This window comes from Trachinotus anak, unplaced genomic scaffold, assembly GCF_046630095.1.
Source record: "Trachinotus anak isolate AG129_WGS33_773 ecotype Australia unplaced genomic scaffold, CSIRO_AGI_Tana_v1 ptg000051l, whole genome shotgun sequence".
NCBI classification, from domain to species: domain Eukaryota; kingdom Metazoa; phylum Chordata; class Actinopteri; order Carangiformes; family Carangidae; genus Trachinotus; species Trachinotus anak.
Genome location: NW_027273902.1, coordinates 246,322 through 263,622, shown reverse-complemented (window position 1 = coordinate 263,622; position 17,301 = coordinate 246,322). Strand labels below are relative to the sequence as shown.

General features: G+C 46.2%; 2 protein-coding genes across 7 annotated transcripts; one reads left to right on the top strand and one right to left on the bottom strand.

The window, feature by feature from the left end:
* The first annotated feature begins 1,124 nt into the window (after positions 1-1,124).
* Positions 1,125-5,972, top strand: LOC139615439 (protein-L-isoaspartate O-methyltransferase domain-containing protein 2). Of its 2 annotated transcripts, none has more exons than XM_071473403.1 (7): positions 1,125-1,279; positions 3,068-3,228; positions 3,366-3,516; positions 4,023-4,125; positions 4,207-4,378; positions 4,977-5,100; positions 5,212-5,972. In XM_071473403.1, the coding sequence occupies exons 2-7, from the start codon at positions 3,073-3,075 to the stop codon at positions 5,769-5,771; spliced, it is 1,266 nt and encodes a 421-aa protein (XP_071329504.1). In that variant the 5' UTR covers positions 1,125-1,279; positions 3,068-3,072; the 3' UTR covers positions 5,772-5,972. The 2 variants fall into 2 exon arrangements, with proteins under 2 accessions (XP_071329504.1, XP_071329505.1); XM_071473404.1 differs by having other exon boundaries at positions 1,146-1,279; positions 3,072-3,228.
* A 2,232-nt stretch (positions 5,973-8,204) lies between these two features.
* Positions 8,205-17,125, bottom strand: kif3b (kinesin family member 3B). Of its 5 annotated transcripts, none has more exons than XM_071473349.1 (9): positions 16,563-17,125; positions 14,789-16,298; positions 14,474-14,575; positions 13,366-13,488; positions 12,909-13,027; positions 12,227-12,343; positions 11,624-11,729; positions 11,114-11,325; positions 8,205-10,906 (listed from the first exon to the last, which is right to left on the bottom strand). In XM_071473349.1, exons 2-9 carry the CDS (start codon positions 16,190-16,192, stop codon positions 10,801-10,803), a joined length of 2,289 nt encoding a protein of 762 aa, XP_071329450.1. In that variant the 5' UTR covers positions 16,193-16,298; positions 16,563-17,125; the 3' UTR covers positions 8,205-10,800. The 5 variants fall into 5 exon arrangements, with proteins under 5 accessions (XP_071329450.1, XP_071329453.1, XP_071329449.1 ...); XM_071473352.1 differs by having other exon boundaries at positions 14,789-16,295; XM_071473348.1 differs by having other exon boundaries at positions 16,892-17,125.
* Between the last annotated feature and the right edge of the window lie 176 nt (positions 17,126-17,301).

Genomic DNA, 17,301 nt, shown 5'->3' with positions numbered 1-17,301 from the left:
AGGTGATGTGATGTGACAGTGAGATAACAGCCTGTCTTCATGACTGGGGAACAAAATGGGGGACCTGACACACGGGGGTCACCTGTGCCTCTCATGTGGAGCTGCAGGGACATCTGGTGGACCATGTGCTGAACATACATGAGTAAACTCACTGACAAGTGTTTGGGATTTACATATTAATTTTCATTTGTTTCTACTTTACTGTATTTTCATGTACTTTTGTCTGTTACATTAAAGTTACTGTGAACAGTGACACTGAGAGAGACCTGTGAACAGACTGTAGCTGATTTTTTGACGACTTCAGTTTTCTCAGTTTGCTGTAGATGATATTTAACTGTATCAGTGTTTTTTCATTTCAATGAGAAATTACATAAATAAACTGTTTTATGTCTGACTGTCCTGATAAAGGGAAATGTCTTTATGATAGAAATAGCTGATGAATTTTTCAGGACAAATGATGTTGATTGTTGAGAATTAACTGAGTTTTATAAAATGTACATAAACAGTTGAGAGGAGCTGCACCACGGGCAGGAAGCTCTGTTTTCTAGTGAAGCTTCTGCTGACTGTGTGACCTGCAGGGAGACTGATCCCAGGTGATATCCCACAAAGATTCATTAAAATAAATGATGCTTTAAATAAATCACAAATGTCTCCCTTTAAATGCAACAAAGACATTAATGTTGTGTATTTTCCCACAAACAGGTCTGAGAATCTTGATCAGTGTACTCTGGACCCGGCCAGTGGTGAGTGTTTGTGCAGTGGAGACTGGTTTGTCACAGACGGACAAGGCTGACAATTAGTCAGAAATAAAGACAATAAATACAACATATATAATGTTTCCAATGAGAGGTGTTATCACTGTGAGGCCTGGGACTGAGGCTGGGGCCCCAGTGAAGACTGAGGCTGGGGCCCCAGCCTCAGTCTTCACTGGGGCCCCAGTCTTCACTGAGGCTGGGGCCAGTGTCGCTCATGAAGCCACGTGAGCTCCAGGCCGCTGGTTCTCCCGCTCACTCAGTGATGTCACGCAGTGACGTTACCTCCCTCACCTGTCCACAGACTGAGTTTAAATGTTGTTAATAAAGTTATTCAGTCGTGCACACGGTTTGAATGTAGGCCGTCCTCCTCCGCCGTCATTCTGCGTACGTAACGTCTGACGTCAGAGCGTCAGCTGGCCGAATGTTTACATCCAGCAGCTGTGTTGTGAGCGGACCCCCCAACACCGAGAGGCTGAGCCCAGGACACCGCTAACACGGAGAAAACCACTCGGCGTTTGCACAAGGTACAGCCCCCCCGCCCCCCCGCCCCCCCGGGCCCAGTGCGGAGCTGCGGGTTGTGTTTCCACCGCAGCTGCTGCTGCTGTTGTTGTTGTTGTTGTTGTTGTTGTGGTGGTGGTGGTGTCGATTCTTCTCCAGCGGAGCGACCGACGCGGGGACGTGTGTGTGTGTGTGTGTGTGTGTGTGTGTGTGTGTGTGTGTGTGTGTGTGTCCACCTCACCGCCGCAGGACGGCGTGCAGTGGCTGTGATCGTCGTGTGCGCTGCTTGTGTGAAAGTGTGGGTCCGCCACAGTTTGTGTGGTTGTGTCTCATCGGCAGTGGCTGCGCCGAGCGGCGCGGACTGCGGCGGGCTGAGCCCAGCTGGACTCACAGCCTCCGGCCGGTCACACCGTGTGAAGGCGGCAGCGGAGCTGGAGCTTTATTCGGTGAATCAGCAGATGAACCGTGAAGCTCAGGCGACAGGGTTTGCAGGAAGTGAGCTCCCCACCAGCCTGCTGCACCTCACAGAGAGCTCACAGCGCCCCCTGCAGCTCACCTCCTGTTCTACAGCTGCACCCCCACCCCCACCCCCGGGGACTCATCAGATTCAGTTCCTGACACCTTCCTCCTCTACTCACCCATGTGTCATCAAAGGCAGGAGGTCCGGACACATTTAAATTCAGCTCTTTGTTCTTTTATGGCCCCCCGGCTGCAGATCTCACACCTACAGCTCACTCTGCTGCCAGCTTCACTCAGGCCTCCGGAGGTCACATCACACCTGTATTAACAGGTTTATTTAAGATGTGCACATCTGAAGTTACCACAGGGACAGATGTTAAAAACCTACAGTTCTTTATGAATGTGACACGTGAAGGACTCGTATGGAAGTGATTGTTTTAAGTATTGAATTTTATGTTATTTCATTTTATAATTAACTGATTAATTGTTTAGTCTTGATGTAAAAATGCAGATGACAGTTTCTCAGAGCAGATGGTGAGATGAGGAACTAAAGATTTCATCAAACAAGGCACAACCATGTTTTTTCATATCCTATTTTACTGTAGAAGTATTTCATTTTGATGATATTTGGATCTTCCACAGGAATAAAGCCACAAATATACCAGACTATTTAAAAAATATATACTCTTAAACATGCATTGAATATAGGTGAACATTGAATAGATGCTTAAAAATATTGTATATATAGATATGCCTAAAAATAAGATCAACAATCACCACAAAATGTCATTTACAATTACTAGAAGCTGTTCTCTTGCACTGCACAGGTCAAAACTCAAATATATTTAATTTACTGAGACAGATGTTGCATCCTCACATTTGAGAAACTTGGACCAGAGGATGTTTGGCATATTATTTTTTGACTAATTGATTAATCAATTACTTGTTTTAGAGCTTCTTCTGATGAATATGAGGTCTGTGGGAGGTGTCCTGCTGAGATATTGATGTGAGGATATCGATGTTGGTCCTGAGTGATTTAAAGACATTGATTCCAGGTCCTGTACAGAGCAGGTTTCTCAGCCTTGAAATCTCACATCAATAAGAATTTTAGAAATTGAAAAGCAACTAAAAAAAGAACATTTTCTATAAAAACCAAAACAAGTGTAAACAGGAGGAAAATGTAGCTGAAAGGACGAGTCTGTGTTCATGGTGCTTCTCGTCTGTTTTTGTAGGTTCCCGCTCGATCGTGACGACAGGCGATGAAGTTCAGTGTGCAACAATACTTAGTGTAGATCACATGATGGTTGTCACATTGTTGTTTGGGATGGTAAACCTCCTCCTCCTGTTTGTCGTAGTCAGGATGGGGGGAGCAGTGAGTGCCGGTGAGGACAATGATGACTTGATTGACAACCTGAAGGAAGCTTACTACATCCGCTCAGACCTGGTGGAGCGAGCGTTTCGAGCCATCGACCGGGCTGATTATTACCTGGATGAATACCGGGACAACGCCTACAAGGTGAGCATCTGTGGAATCACCCAGACTGGTCCAGACTGGGAGAAAGCACCGGTTTTGTGATCAGTCACTGGTTATTTATCACATTTAATGGCACAGCTATAGAGACTAACAGAGGCTGGCTCTGTTGTTCCTGTTAGGATTTGGCGTGGCGGCATGGAAACATCCACCTGTCTGCTCCCTGCATCTACTCTGAGGTGATGGAGGCCCTGGATCTCCACCCTGGTCTCTCCTTCCTCAACCTTGGCAGTGGGACCGGTTACCTCAGCACCATGGTCGGCCTCATACTGGGTATGTGGTTAAATGCAGCGGCTCGGAGGGTCGCTCTTCATTTGAACCTGCTGTGCTGAGCTGTGAGGACTGACAGGGTCACAACATATTCTACAGCCACATGATAATCTGCTCCACATGAGCTGTGTGATCGACCTGCAGCTGATGATCAATACTCTAGATACAGCAGTTGTTTCCATGGTTACTCAGTGTTATAATATGTGGAGCTCTGGGAGCTACATGGACACAACAGTTCTCAGCAGCAGTCAGTGCTTTTAATCCTGCTGATGAAGAGTGGAGTAAAGAGCTGCTCAGTTTGCTCTGTGTTCTGATGTGAAATGATAGTTAGACAGAAACATTTCAGAAAATCACGAGTTTATTAATATAAACCTCCAGCTACATGAAGCTGTGTTGATGCTGTGACTGAGCTCCATTAGAGCAGGTTCAGTCTCAGACCGTCACATCAGGCTCGACGTCGTCATGCCGTTACAAACATTGATCTTTGTGTCCATGTAAATGTGCTTCAGGACCGTTCGGAGTGAATCACGGCATAGAGCTGCACGCAGACGTGATCGAGTATGCCTACCAGAAGCTCGACTCCTTCATCAAGACCAGCGACAGCTTTGATAAGTAGGTCTCCAGATGTCTGGGTCCCGTCTGACTCATTTTCCTGTGAGCACAGTGACTTCCAGCAGCCTGTTCTCTCCTCAGGTTTGAGTTCTGTGAGCCGTCCTTCGTTGTCGGTAACTGTCTGGAGATTCCCGCAGAGAGCCGTCAGTATGACAGGGTGTACTGCGGGGCCGGGGTGCAGAAGGAGCACGAGGAGTACATGAAGAACCTGCTGAAGGTGGGGGGCATCCTGGTGATGCCTCTTGAGGAAAAGGTTGGTGTGTAAAATATATTTTACAACAAACAAAGTCACTTTATTTCACAAAGATGAGCAGTAACATGTAATAATGACTGGTTTATAACAGACAGTGTTTGTTTATGTGTGTCAAAAACCGTCTGTGTTTTTATTGGTTGTCAGGAAATGTCAGCAGCTCATTGGCTTTATTGGTTATTGTTATAAAATGTATTCTCATATTTTGTGGACGGCAGCTTGAGTCAAATACACTGAACAACACACAGGGTTTGTGTTTAAACCTGTCAGTGAGCATTTCTTCGACCAGGGCCCCCGCCCCCCCGAGCAGGTTTATACCCAATGTGTCTGTAAATCTAGAGCTGAGCTGAGTTAGAACTGGAGCCAGTCAGATTACAGGACTGCTCCTGCTGTTGTGGTTCAGTCCATTTTTAAAAAACAGATTTTCCACCTTAAAAATGTTGAATATCATCTCTTTGGATTAATTAACAGTGAACATCATACACACACTGATGATGTGGATAAATGCAGTTACTGAAGCAAACCAACGGCGCAGACACTACACACACACACACACACACAGGACCTAACTTATGATTTCCTCCTCTTGTCTTTTCTGCAGTTGACTAAAATCACCCGCACGGGGGCCAACAGCTGGGAGACCAAGAAGATCATCTCCGTGTCCTTCGCTCCTCTGGTGCTGCCTAAACACAGCACTAACGGCAAACCCAGGACCGCCCCGCTGCGTGAGTCCCATTCAGCTTTATTCAGATTCAAACTAAACATCATCAGTCATTCGTATAGTTCAGGGCTGATTTTATTACCATCCTGTTTTCTCGTGCTTCTCTTCTTTGCAGCCAAGTATGAGGTTCGGACGTTACAGGAGCTGGCTCGCATCTGCATCCGCCACACCCTCAGAGTGACCACGGAGGGGGGAGACGCTCAGTCGCGCGGCCGAGGCTCTTCTTTCAGCGTGGGCAGAGGTCTGGCGGTGGCCGGGCTCCACAAGTACGGTCCCCGCTTCAAACGCCGGCGCGTCCACAGGCGCCACTGCAACGCCCTCGTCTTGGCCACGCAGCAGGTGGTGGCCAGCGGCGGCATCGGCTCCGCCTCTCTGGACAGCAACAACAACCAGGGAGGGAGAACGGTAGACGAGGAGGAGGGGGTGGGGGACAGGGAGGCGAGGCGGCACATGAGAGGGAGCAGGAGGGTGGGGAGGGGAGGAGGAGGGGTGGTGGAAGAGGAGGAGACAGTGGAGGAGGAGGATGAAGAGGAGGAGCAGGAGGAGGAGGAGGAGAAGGAGACCGGGGAGCTGCTCCGACCCCAGCCAGCCGTGAACATCCTGAGAGAGAGGATCCTGGGCCTGCCGCTGCCCGAGCCCCTGAAGCTCTACCTGCTGTTCTACAGGGAGAAATGAGGCCCCCGCAACCACCACCCCCACCACCTGTACGAGGCAGGACAACATGCCCCCCACCTGACCGACCCCCAGCTCCACCATGGGCCTCCTGCTCTCTCTCCTGTCCTCATCCTCTCCATCATCTCTGTCCCTCCCATCGTTCTTAATTTGTTTCCTGATGCTGTGAAGAGTCAGCTCAGTTCGTCCAAGGGAGGGAGGGAGGTGGGGGTGAGGGGGGTGGGGAGGGTGAGGGGGGTGGGGAGGGTGGGGGGGTGGGTGGGGCGGTTCTCTGGGAACAGAAACAGTTCAAACAAGCAAACAGCCACTGATGTGAGCTCTGTGTCTCCTCTGAGCTGCAGGGAAATAGAACTCGGTACTTAACCCATCCACAGTTTATTAACTAGCTCTGTGTAACTAATTAACTAATTAACTAAGTCACAGCCCACAGAGTTTCCACAGCTAATGAAAGAAGCTCCCTCATTAGTGTTTCAACTCAGCCCCAGACCAGGAGACACGGGGCCTCAGCAGCTGTGTCCTCTGGGGCCGCGGGGCCACAGGTTAGAGAGCAGGCAGAGGAGCTGCTGCTCGTCATGTCACCTGATGAAGGGAAGACAGGTGGGTGTGAATTCAAAGATTGAGTGAAGGTGTTTGCTGTGTCAGGTGTGATGATGCTGCAGCTGCAGGGAGCGGGGGGGTGACACGGGGGGGCTCTGCTCGGGCCTCGGGCCCTTAGGCCCTCGTCTCAGCGTTCTGTCAGGAGAGCAGTTGATTGGATAGAAGGTTGAGTTTCCCTTTTTCTATGCACACGTTTTATTGTGTGAGTTGGCGTCTGACTCATGTTTCTCTCCACATCCCAACAGAGAACGACCGTAACTGATCTCACACTTACTAATATTCCACTTCACATGAACAGACCAGCATGATTAGGAACACAAACCTGTTTTGATGATTGACAGTGTGGAGGTTCTTTTTTTCTTGAAATATCTTGATCTTTGAATTTTCTGAGACTTGAAGTGATGTGTACATATGAAAGTTGTATGTTTTGTTTTGTGAATCATAAAAACATGAAGATACTTTGATAAGTAGAAAAAGTATCTTTGAAATAATTTTTCTCTCGTGGTTTCTGGTTCAATGGGGCATTACTCTGATTATTTCTTGCTTTTGTACCAAACTCTCTGCTCCCTTCTGTGCCAAACTTCAGTTGCATGGAGTAAACTGTTGAGGAAGCAGCAGATCAGCCGACAGATTTGTTTCATCATTTCTTAGATGGCTCCAGTTCCACTGACGTGATGCTTGCGGTTGTTCATGTATCGGCCTTAGATTTCTCCCATTTGACAGTTTGAATCTGAAGAATGTCATTGCAATCATTGCAGAAGCACCCAGTGTGAGTAGATCTAGTTCATCAGATAAATTGTAGATGTGATCAGAAGGATAATAATGGTTATATATCCAACACTGAATGGGAGGACTGAGTCCAAACAGCAGGACCTGATCAGACCAGGAGCCTCACGTCCGCTCTGATTCCTGCAGCGTGACCGTCTCGCTCCACTGCTGCTGGATCTGAGTCCTGTGTGTAGATCATTCCTTTGTTCAACATGGGCACCATTCATGTTTGGTTGTTGTGTAGTTGTGATTCTTTGCCGAATGTAAATGATCATGTTTTTGGTTTTTTTGCACTTAACATGAAGTTTTAGTGAGAATGACTTGTTTTTAAAACTGAGCTGTGTTATTGATGCTGTTAATAAAGTCCATTATATAAAAGAAAATCCAGGTGGAAATGATGAAATGATTAGTAAAGCATCAGCTGTCTTCAGTGTCAGTGTCTCATAGACAGAAAGCACTGATCTCCATCAGAAGATATATTTGTGGTTTTAAGAACCAAAAACCACCTCAGTGTAGTTTTACATCTCCTCTCTCAGGCTTCTCTCTGGAGCTCTAGTAACAACAGGTCAGTCATGTGCTGTTGGTCATTGTTATTCATTTTAAAGCTCCATATTTTGCATTTTTCCTGTTTTATTTGACGTGTTGATATCCAGAGGATCTGAGGCGCTCTTCTGATTGGCTGACTGTTTTCTGAGTGATCCAATAAAAATATAGCAGATTTCAGGTAAACTCTCAGAGAAACCAAATCCTGCAAGGTTGAATGGTGCAGGACTGTGCAGGACCCTTTTTTCTTGCACCTTCTAGGACAGTGAACTCTCTCTCTCACAGGGACCTCATATGGAGGGTAATCTAGAGGCAGTTCAAACTAACCTTCTCCTCGGGGGGGAAGGAAACAGAGGACGAGGCTGAAGCTCCCTCCTGAACCTGTGACCTGAGTTTGAACTGGTCATCACCCATTAACCAGAGTCCTCAGGGAAAAGTTTGAACTGAACTGAATTGAGCTGTGACTAAGGCTTAAATGTGACCACACATCATTCTTAAATATCAGGAAGGAGACAAGACATGCTGCCATGTTGTTATCATTGAATTGTCTTTATTAATCAAAGGAAACTAGAGTAAGAGACTCAGGCAGCCACAGACACAAGTGCACCAGCATCATGTCATTTGGCTATAAAAACAATACCAGCACATAAAAGTTGGTCTCAAAGTCTCAGATAAGGAGTTTGGATCCAGTGATGTAGCCGTGGGATGCAGATGCAAAGCTATTTAATTAAATTAAGACATTCACATTTTGCTTACCAAAGTCCTATAACTGATGAATACTCACAAACAAACGTGCTAAAATCATGCGGCAGGGTTACAGCATTGCAGTGTTAGATATGACAATCAGGCCTTATTCTAAAGATTCATGTTGGTGTTTATGACGCTGAATAAACAATAAATGTGTAAAATACTCAACAGTGACGTGAACCAACAGGCAACTCCTCTGTGGTCAAACAGAAGAAGCCTGAACCTTAGTGAATACAAAAAGACACAAAATACATGAATCACACAAAAAAATAAAACTTCAACATTAAATTACAAAGCTCAAAAAATAAAACAAAAATCTATTTAAAGAAAAAACTTAATAAAAAATTATATCTACATCTGTATATAAAAAAGAAAGATTATAAGTTAGTTTTTTTTCAATATGGAAACCCATGTTTATTTTTTTATTTTTAAGTGACTGAGGATTAACTATCAACAAGTCTATATTCACTGATACATGTCTAACTACATCATGTTCACAGGCCTGGGCCAAACAGCAGGAGACTACCTCAACAACTGAGATAGGCTTCTTCATGATGATGATGATGATGATGATGATGATGATGATGATGATGCCTCAAACAATCAGCTGCTTATATCAAGTATGTGAAAGGATTTCCTTTGCCATTGGTCCCAGGCCTGTGGAGAAGTCACAGCGGGCTGTAAAGCCTACACAGTAGCAGCGAGTGGACAGCACCCCCCTCACAGTCAGCGTGTGGGGAGCAGAGAGCAGCAGAGAGGCCGGCTCAACCACAGAGGGTAGAAACTGCATATCATTCACCTGTAGGTATCACATGGAATGGTTTGTGTATTCAGAGCCATTCAAGTCCGTAGTGTATCAACCGAGATTTGTGACACCACCACAGTGCTGTGAAGAGCTCAACACTCCCTGGGGTTAAAGTTCTGTTACACCCATCAGCTGATTGCCACTCAGACCAGGTAGATGAGGTAAAGAACAAAAAAACAGAAGAACCAAAAATAAAAAATAAAAGATGAACTCAGCACCTTTCCTCTGCCTCCTCTTCCTGTGGCCCTTGTCCAGAGACCTGGGGGTGGTTGAATACTGTGTCCAGATGCTCTGCCTCCACATCCAGTGAGCGCACCCCATTCTCACAGGAACATCCAGAATGAACAAGCAGATGACGCGATGGAGACGCTGCCGAGGAGAACGGCATGTGTGCACACTTGAAATGAAGGAGCAGAGATTAAGGGCACAGGTTAAGGCACCTTGGAACCCTGATGAATCTGAGGCACAGAACCAGAGGACAGTAACGCTGCAGTGACCCAGGGTTTGTCAGTGCTGATCTGCTGCAGTGTCATTCAGGCTGGAGAGTTTCCATGGTGGGTCTGTGTGTGAATGTGTTGAGCTCTCTCCCATCATTCCTCACCTCTGTCTCAGGCCCCAGGAAGAACAGCATCTACTTATTACAGCAACGTGGAGGCCAGTCCGTCGTGTACTTTGCCTTCTGGCCCGTACTTTTACGATCATACACAGTTAAAGGAACAGTTCGACATTTTAGGAAATACCCCCATCTCTTACTCTACTGTGCCAGCAGGTGATTAGCTTAGCTTAGCATAAAGACTTCCTGCAGCCAAACTGGCACCATGAGGTCACCTGATGCCAAGACAAGCTGAGTATCACCTCGAGCTTCATGTTTAGTACAGAGGTGAGAGCAGCGCTGACCTCCACACACAGGAGATTAAAGCTCCACCCTAACATCACCAGAAGCCAGAAGTCCAATCGTAAAATAAGACAGCACAGTTTGACATGAACTGAAAAGGTCAAAACACACACACACTGACACACACACAGTTATGACAAACATTTACAGTCTGTTAACAGGTGCAGCAGAGCTGCCTTGTCTCCCCCACAACGTCCACAGTTACAGTAAGAGAGAGGACTACAACACACAACAACCATCTGGGAAGATATGAAGAAGAAGTGCATTGAAGATACTGAGGTCCATCGAGGGGGGGCAGCTCTGAGCCCACCGTCATTTTTTTCCTGTACATTAAGAACACTGTGATGTAGATAGAAGACGGTGCTGATGCAGGCTCAGGTGACAGCACAGTGATGTGAGGCTTCATGCGTGGCTGCTGTCCTGCTGTTGGACTGACTCACACTCAGGATGAGGGGCTTCGACTCCAAATGAAAAGCTCGTGACAACAGTTAATAGTGGTGTGGTTACAGTTAAAACCCAGAAAGCAGCATTAGTATTTAAGTTTTCTCTATCGGTTACAGAATCCAGGATTCTGTATTCTAGACAAAACAAACACAAACCCATTCTCTCAACGTTGGGTCCCCAAGAGGAAAAGGTGCACAAGAGGTTGGTGGAGATGACAGTAGAAGCAGGAGCTGTCACTTGGGCACCAGGCCGCGGGATTGAGGATAGAGAGGAGATCCTGGACTGGAGGGGCTGAAAGGAGAGGTCGGGGTGCTCGACTTCTTGCCAGTTCTTGGTCGACTGAGTGACAGAGAGAAACCGAAGAGGGTTAAACAGACTGTGACAGCAGATGTTACGAACCTACATACTCCGAGGTTCACTTTACATTTCCTGTGATTTCTCTGCTTCTGGGTGCTCCAGCCTGACTGCAGTATGAGCCACTTAAAAATAAATCAAACATGTGGTCTTGACAGCAGAGGGGGGGCTAAAGGTAACAGTTCGCCTTACCCAGACTTTGGTTTCTTGAGGCTGCCGCTGGCGCTGGTTGGTGGGGTTGGACCCAAGCTGCTGCGAAAGCCTGAGGCGTCAACCTGGATCTCATCCTCATCCCGAAGAGCGTCCTCCAGAGCTGCTGCCACTGTTGGGGCGATAACTGGCTCCTGATAATCTTTAGTGGTCCGTGCTGGTATGTCCATGTCCAGTATCAGGATGTTTTCCGCCTGGGGGGGGGGCCAGACATGAGCACATTCATCTGAGACAAACACTACAATCCAGTCTAATGGGCAGTACTGCAATACACCTGCGTAGCTGCACAGCAGATGATAACGCTGCACAGGATTATTTAGGTTTCACTACTAAATTCACTCACAGCTTTGTGGCATCATCAATGAAACAGGATGAGGATGAGAAGGAATGAGTTATCAGTCTGTGGTGTTTTATGTGCAGAGACGACTCACTGTGATGTTTACATGTGAAAACATTCATCAGTCAAACAGGTGAAGAGAAAGTGCAGCTTACTTTGTATCTCATGTCAGGCTTGATCATCATGGCCATACGAGCATGCTGACAGAGAGGCCTCCTGTAGCCGACCGCAGACAGAGGCCTGCTCATCATCTGATGTTCACTGAGGCAGACAGAGCGAGAACGTGGATTCAGCATCATGGGAAGTTTGACACCTGTCTTACTGTATCATACAATAAAGCCGTGGACTGTTCTGTAACACTGGACTAGTTATTCTTAAAGACCTTCACACTCAAGTCAGACACTCAAAGATCCATTTGACTCAAAATATCACACAACATGAGCAGGATGTTTATAGGCCACAAATTCCAGAGGCTCCAATCGGACTTTTTGTCCTGTGATAATAATCCTAACACAGATTACTGATCTGACACCAGATCACAAATCTCTGGTTTAGACAAACACAACATGGAGGAAGTCTTTAGACAAGTTGAATAATGTCACTGTCAACACTTGCAGTTTCACATTAAACTGTGTTTATTATCCATTAAACATCTCCAAACACTGCAGCTGTAGATCACACCACACTTCACCTTTAAGTCAACATTTCATTCATTTTACAAGCTGTTCATTTACATGTAGGAACATTCTGTCACTTACTCCTCTATACGTGTGATGGGCTTCATTTTCCAGTGCTCATCCTCCTCATCAATGTAAGCTCTGTGGACTATTTTGTTCTTTTCCTCTAAGGGAATGAAGTTCTCAATGATCAAATGCCTGAAGACAAACAGACATTAGACAGAGGCAGAAACTAACCTTCACCCTCATATGAAAACCAAGTCTAGAAATAATATACCTCATTCATTTCACATCAATGAATTATACACACACACACACACACACATACTGAAGAAAAATGTAGCTGAACAGAACTAAGGTCAGATTAGATTTTAAGGACAACTTAAAAACTGTTTCTCCTTCAATATTTCCGTACAATATTTAAACATTATGTCAGTGAGTAAAGTCCAAACTGAGTGTGATGCACGTGGATCAAGATTTCATATTTAACAGCATGAACTCAGATGACATCTGGAGATTGTTCAAAGTATCCTGTGTGTTCCCTCCTCCACCAGAACAGATGTGTTCACACATGTGTGATGTTTCACTTTTCCTTTTCAATAAATTTGCAAATATGTCTAAAATTCTGTTTTTTCTTTGTCATTATCAGGTAAAAATTAGTTTTAACAAGCATTAGGTTGAACTATGCTTGGGCTGATATTTGATAATATTGATAACCACAAAATTTCCCACCAAACAAAAGACTTTTTTTAAAACTCCATACTTGAGTTTGAGGTCCCTGGTGAGCTCGTTCTGCGTCTGTTCCAGCTCCTGGCGCTCGTTGATGTGCGCCTCCTGGAGGTCTTGGATTTCTGCCTTCACTGCCTGCAGCTTGGCAAACAGCTGAAGGACAGAGAAAGAGAGAGGAAACCAGGGTTACTGTGATAAAAGGACTTTAGACTGTAAACACTTGAGTGTCACAAGGAATAATGGAGTATCCACACCCACCTACATATTCTTACCTGATTTAAAATAGTACCTGACCCACTTACTTGATGGGCCTTTTAATACCAGATGCATTAATCTGCACACAGACCTCCAAATTGAAACAGTCATGCTGACTTGCATATTTATGTCAACAGCACATTTATACTAGCAGTGTATTTTTATGTAGTCAGAATATATTTATCAAATACAGCAGCCGGGGGGGGGGGGGGGGGGGGGGGGGGGGGGGGCACTACCTTTTTCAGCTTCTTGGTTTTGATGTCGACCTCCTGCTGCAGGGAGCTGTAGGTCTCCTTCAGCTCCAGAGTCTCCTCGTCACGACTCTCCATCTGCTGCTGCATCTCTCGCTCCCGCCGTTTCTGGACCCCCCCCCCCCCCCCCCACACACACACACACACACACACACACACACACACACACACATTTAAAACTTTAAACCATGGTGCTGTGTGTGTGATCAGGCTGCACAGTGTCATGTGGTACACAGTCAATCAAATCATGATGGACCTGAATACATGAGGTAGACTGCTAGTTTAATCTAATTGTGGAGACTAACTGATTGGAGACTGGGGGGGGCAGTCCAACTGCTGTGCTGCTCACACCACAAAGTAATTTTTTCCCAGATCTTGTCATGTTAGTGTGTGTGTTTGTATCAAATTGGAGCAGGTGTGTAGAAATAGTGCAGATGGGATTTACACACTCAGAAGCAGGCTGGGATGGACAGGTGATTTAACCTTTGACCTATGGAAATCTCTTATGTCAGACAGAGAGTGAGCACCACACAAATATCCGAAGATCTGAAAACTAGAAAACTGCTTCTTTCTTCAATGTCCTCACAGTGGTTGTAAAAGTAAACAGAGGGTGGGGAGTTTTGTGATAAACCTGAACTTTAAGTTGAACATTCACATTGTACTTGGACATGTGACAAATACAAAATGTTGTTTTGGATATTGCCTAGTCCTGCTTGTTTCCCTTGAAGCTAGTTTAGTGATTCCTACTGAATTATTAATATAATTGGGACCGTGTGCTGTTTAAATGTGGCCCTGGATAATGTCAAACATGTTGAAAACTGCTGTAGTGTCTGTGACACATCTCCGAACAGCTTGAACCTGATGGCACAGTGTGGATTCCATGTCGCCTTGAGGTTTTTTGCCTCAGATCTGCAACGTGTGGGACAGTCAAACCGTAGCTACAGTCTTGTAGTCTGCACCACTCCATCTCATCATCACTCATCCTCACTACATTCCCAACAACGATCCTGCGACCTGTTTTCACATTTTTGTTGACTTATGAGCTTTTTACTCTGGTTAAGAGAGGTGTCCATTTGTCGGATGTTTGGTGTACCTGTTCTGCGATTTCCTGCCTCTTCTGCTCCAGCATTCTCTGTTGCTCGTTGGTGTGATCCACTATGTTCTTCCCCCCGACTAGAAGCTTACTCTCCATTGCCTGTGTGAAGAAGAAAAACAGGATGAAAACCATATGGGACTGAGTAGCATTCGCATCCAACTACAATACAGTTCACCAGCTGAACAACATGTCAACTTATGAGAAGAGCCAGTGGCTTGTGTGGACATTTTAATGATGACAAAACATTTGGTTGAATGTAATGAAAATCAAATGTTATGTTTAGGCAGTAGTGACAGAAACAGGTCCGCCCACCTTAACTTTGGCTGTAAGCATCTCTCCGGCCTCCCTCTCCCTCTTCAAGTCTTCCATTTTCTTCTCCTTCTCCTTCAGCAGTCGAACTTTCTCCTCAGCCACCAGACTGTGATCCTCCATGATGGCCTTCCTCTCTCTCTCCAGCTTCTCCTGCTGCTCCCGCCAGTAATCTCCTTTGTCTTCTCCATCTTCATCATCATCCTCCGTCTCTCCTTCTTCCAGGTCCTCGCCATCACTCCCTTCCCCAGCCCTCCTCCTCTGCCTCCTCTTTTTCTTCTTCCCCGAGCGCTTCTGCAGCTGTGCCTTCAGCCTCGCGATCTCCTCCTGAAACTCCCTCAGCAGAGCATCCTTGGGGTCCTCGTTGATGCGTGGTTTATTCTTGATGTTCTTTGCCCTGTTAGAGTAGCGCAGTGTTGTCAAGGTCTCCTCCACATTGTAGGATGCTGGGCCAATGTTGGCAACCATGACAGTGCGGGCGTTGCCCCCCAAAGAGTCCTGCAGCAGACGGGTGAGTTTTGAATCTCGGTAGGGGATGTGGCTGCTCCTGCCATCCACCAGAGCTGATATGACATTCCCCAGAGCAGAAAGTGACAGATTGATCTTTGTGGCTTCTTTCAGCCTCTCACCCTGAGCGCCAGTCTTGGCCTGCCTTTCGCTGCCTGCCAAATCTACCAGGTTCAGTTTGCCAACTCTGATATGATTCTCCCCGTCCACACCCAACTCGCTGCACTCAACAGTTATGACGAATATGGCGTGAGATCGCGAGCTGTGTTCATTCATGTTAGTGGCACCCACTGAGCGATTCTGGTTACCCACGTTCATGACATGCTCTATTTCCCGCACACTCTTGGTGACAAACGATGAAAGGTCTTTAACATACACACCTGTGTCAGGCCTCTCCCTGAGCTCAAGACGTCGTGATTGGTCCTTGGACAACAAGTCTCTGATCTCTTCTTGGTAAATTTCAAGATATGACGCTCTCACCAGGTACTGCTGATTCTGGGACCGTGAAATGTGTGTGAAGATGTGCTCAAAGGAGTTGGGGATCACCCCTCTCCTCTCTGGATCATTTCTCACCCCCTCCATAGTGTACGTCTTCCCTGTACCTGTCTGCCCGTAGGCAAAGATGGTCCCATTGAAACCAAGAAGAACTGATTCCACCAGGGGCCTGAAGGTTTCATCGTACAGATCTATTTGTTTGGAGTTCCAGTCGTAGACTGAATCAAAAGTGAAGACTTTGGGGAGTTCGCTGGCTGAAGCTTCCCTGGGGTTCCTGACAATAATTTGGCCCAGTTTTACATCCACAGAGACCACCCTTTCAAACTTGGCTGCTCGCTCTTTTTCATTCATGGGGCGACAACGAACCACCACCTTGACCGACTCAGAACTCTTGCTCTTGGACATGGTGAGGAGCAGCTGCCAGCCCACAGGCTTGGCACTTTGTATCCTCTACCTTCCAAGTGCAGTGTCAGGAGCAGTTTACCTGTAGAGGTGCCCACATCAGAACCTGCTGGAGAAGACACGTTCAATGGTTACAAACAACCTGCCATGGAAACCTGGGCAATGCACTGAACACATTTCACATACATTTCAATAACACAAAGCTAGTGATTGACTTTAGCAATCACACGTCTCCCCTGAAGCTAACACCTGTATTATAGTTCAACGTTTCCTTGTACGTGGCTTAAAAATACTTCTCCATTTACACCCCACAACATGTTTTAAACCTGATGAGGTTAAATTTAGTCGGTCAAAATAAATTAGCTCAACGTACTTGTCAGCGGTGAGCTGCAGCGTTTGCACACTGCTCCGACGGTTAGGTAATACACCGGTGCCACTACCCCAATTTAGCTAACTAAATTTAGCCCGTTTACCGGCAGCTACAAACTGCTAGGTTAACTGGTTAATATTTCAGGTTTTTCAAGTTATGAGGTGACAGCCGTGGGGAGCACTCTGCCGGCCAGATCATGTCGATAAACCCCCGCATGTCACGGTAGCTGCTCAACTGATAGTTCGTCAAAGTAGCGGATCAGCTAACCACCGTGAGACCGGCCTAGCAACGGCAAACACCGGTAACCTAAGCTACAAGTCTGGTAGCATTACCTGGCTAACGCTAGTTGCGAGGGCATAACTGAATTCAACAAATCGCCAAGCAAAAACTAAAAGCACATTGACTCATAAAAAAAGGCAATACAAACACAGCTTCCCGCCACAGACACAGAAATGTCGTTTAACATTTACAAGTGGCGAACGTTAGCTAATCCATAACTCCCGGCCAGCCATTAGCCGCTGCTCATCCCCGCTACGGTCCGGGGAAGGGTTGCCAGACTCACACACTACATCCCCCAAAGGAGCTATGTACGTATTAACACATGTAAATATTATATTTATGACAGGGCATAGTGAGCATATGAAGGATAAAAAACAACAAAATATATTTATTCTACTGTGAATAACGAATCTGCAAGCCCTTCATTAAGAATACATATTTGCAGTATTCTGACTTCTCTGGC

Excerpts from the sequence above, each read along its gene's own strand:
- LOC139615439 (XM_071473403.1), top strand. The coding sequence starts at position 3,073 with ATGGGGGGAGCAGTGAGTGCCGGTGAGGACAATGATGACTTGATTGAC. Across the intron at positions 3,229-3,365 it reads ACCGGGACAACGCCTACAAG|GATTTGGCGTGGCGGCATGG; the intron begins GTGAGCATCTGT and ends TGTTCCTGTTAG. Across the intron at positions 4,126-4,206 it reads ACCAGCGACAGCTTTGATAA|GTTTGAGTTCTGTGAGCCGT; the intron begins GTAGGTCTCCAG and ends TTCTCTCCTCAG.
- kif3b (XM_071473349.1), bottom strand. The coding sequence starts at position 16,192 with ATGTCCAAGAGCAAGAGTTCTGAGTCGGTCAAGGTGGTGGTTCGTTGT. Across the intron at positions 13,028-13,365 it reads AAACCAAGAAGCTGAAAAAG|CTGTTTGCCAAGCTGCAGGC; the intron begins GTAGTGCCCCCC and ends TCTGTCCTTCAG. Across the intron at positions 10,907-11,113 it reads CTCAAGAAACCAAAGTCTGG|TCGACCAAGAACTGGCAAGA; the intron begins GTAAGGCGAACT and ends TCTGTCACTCAG.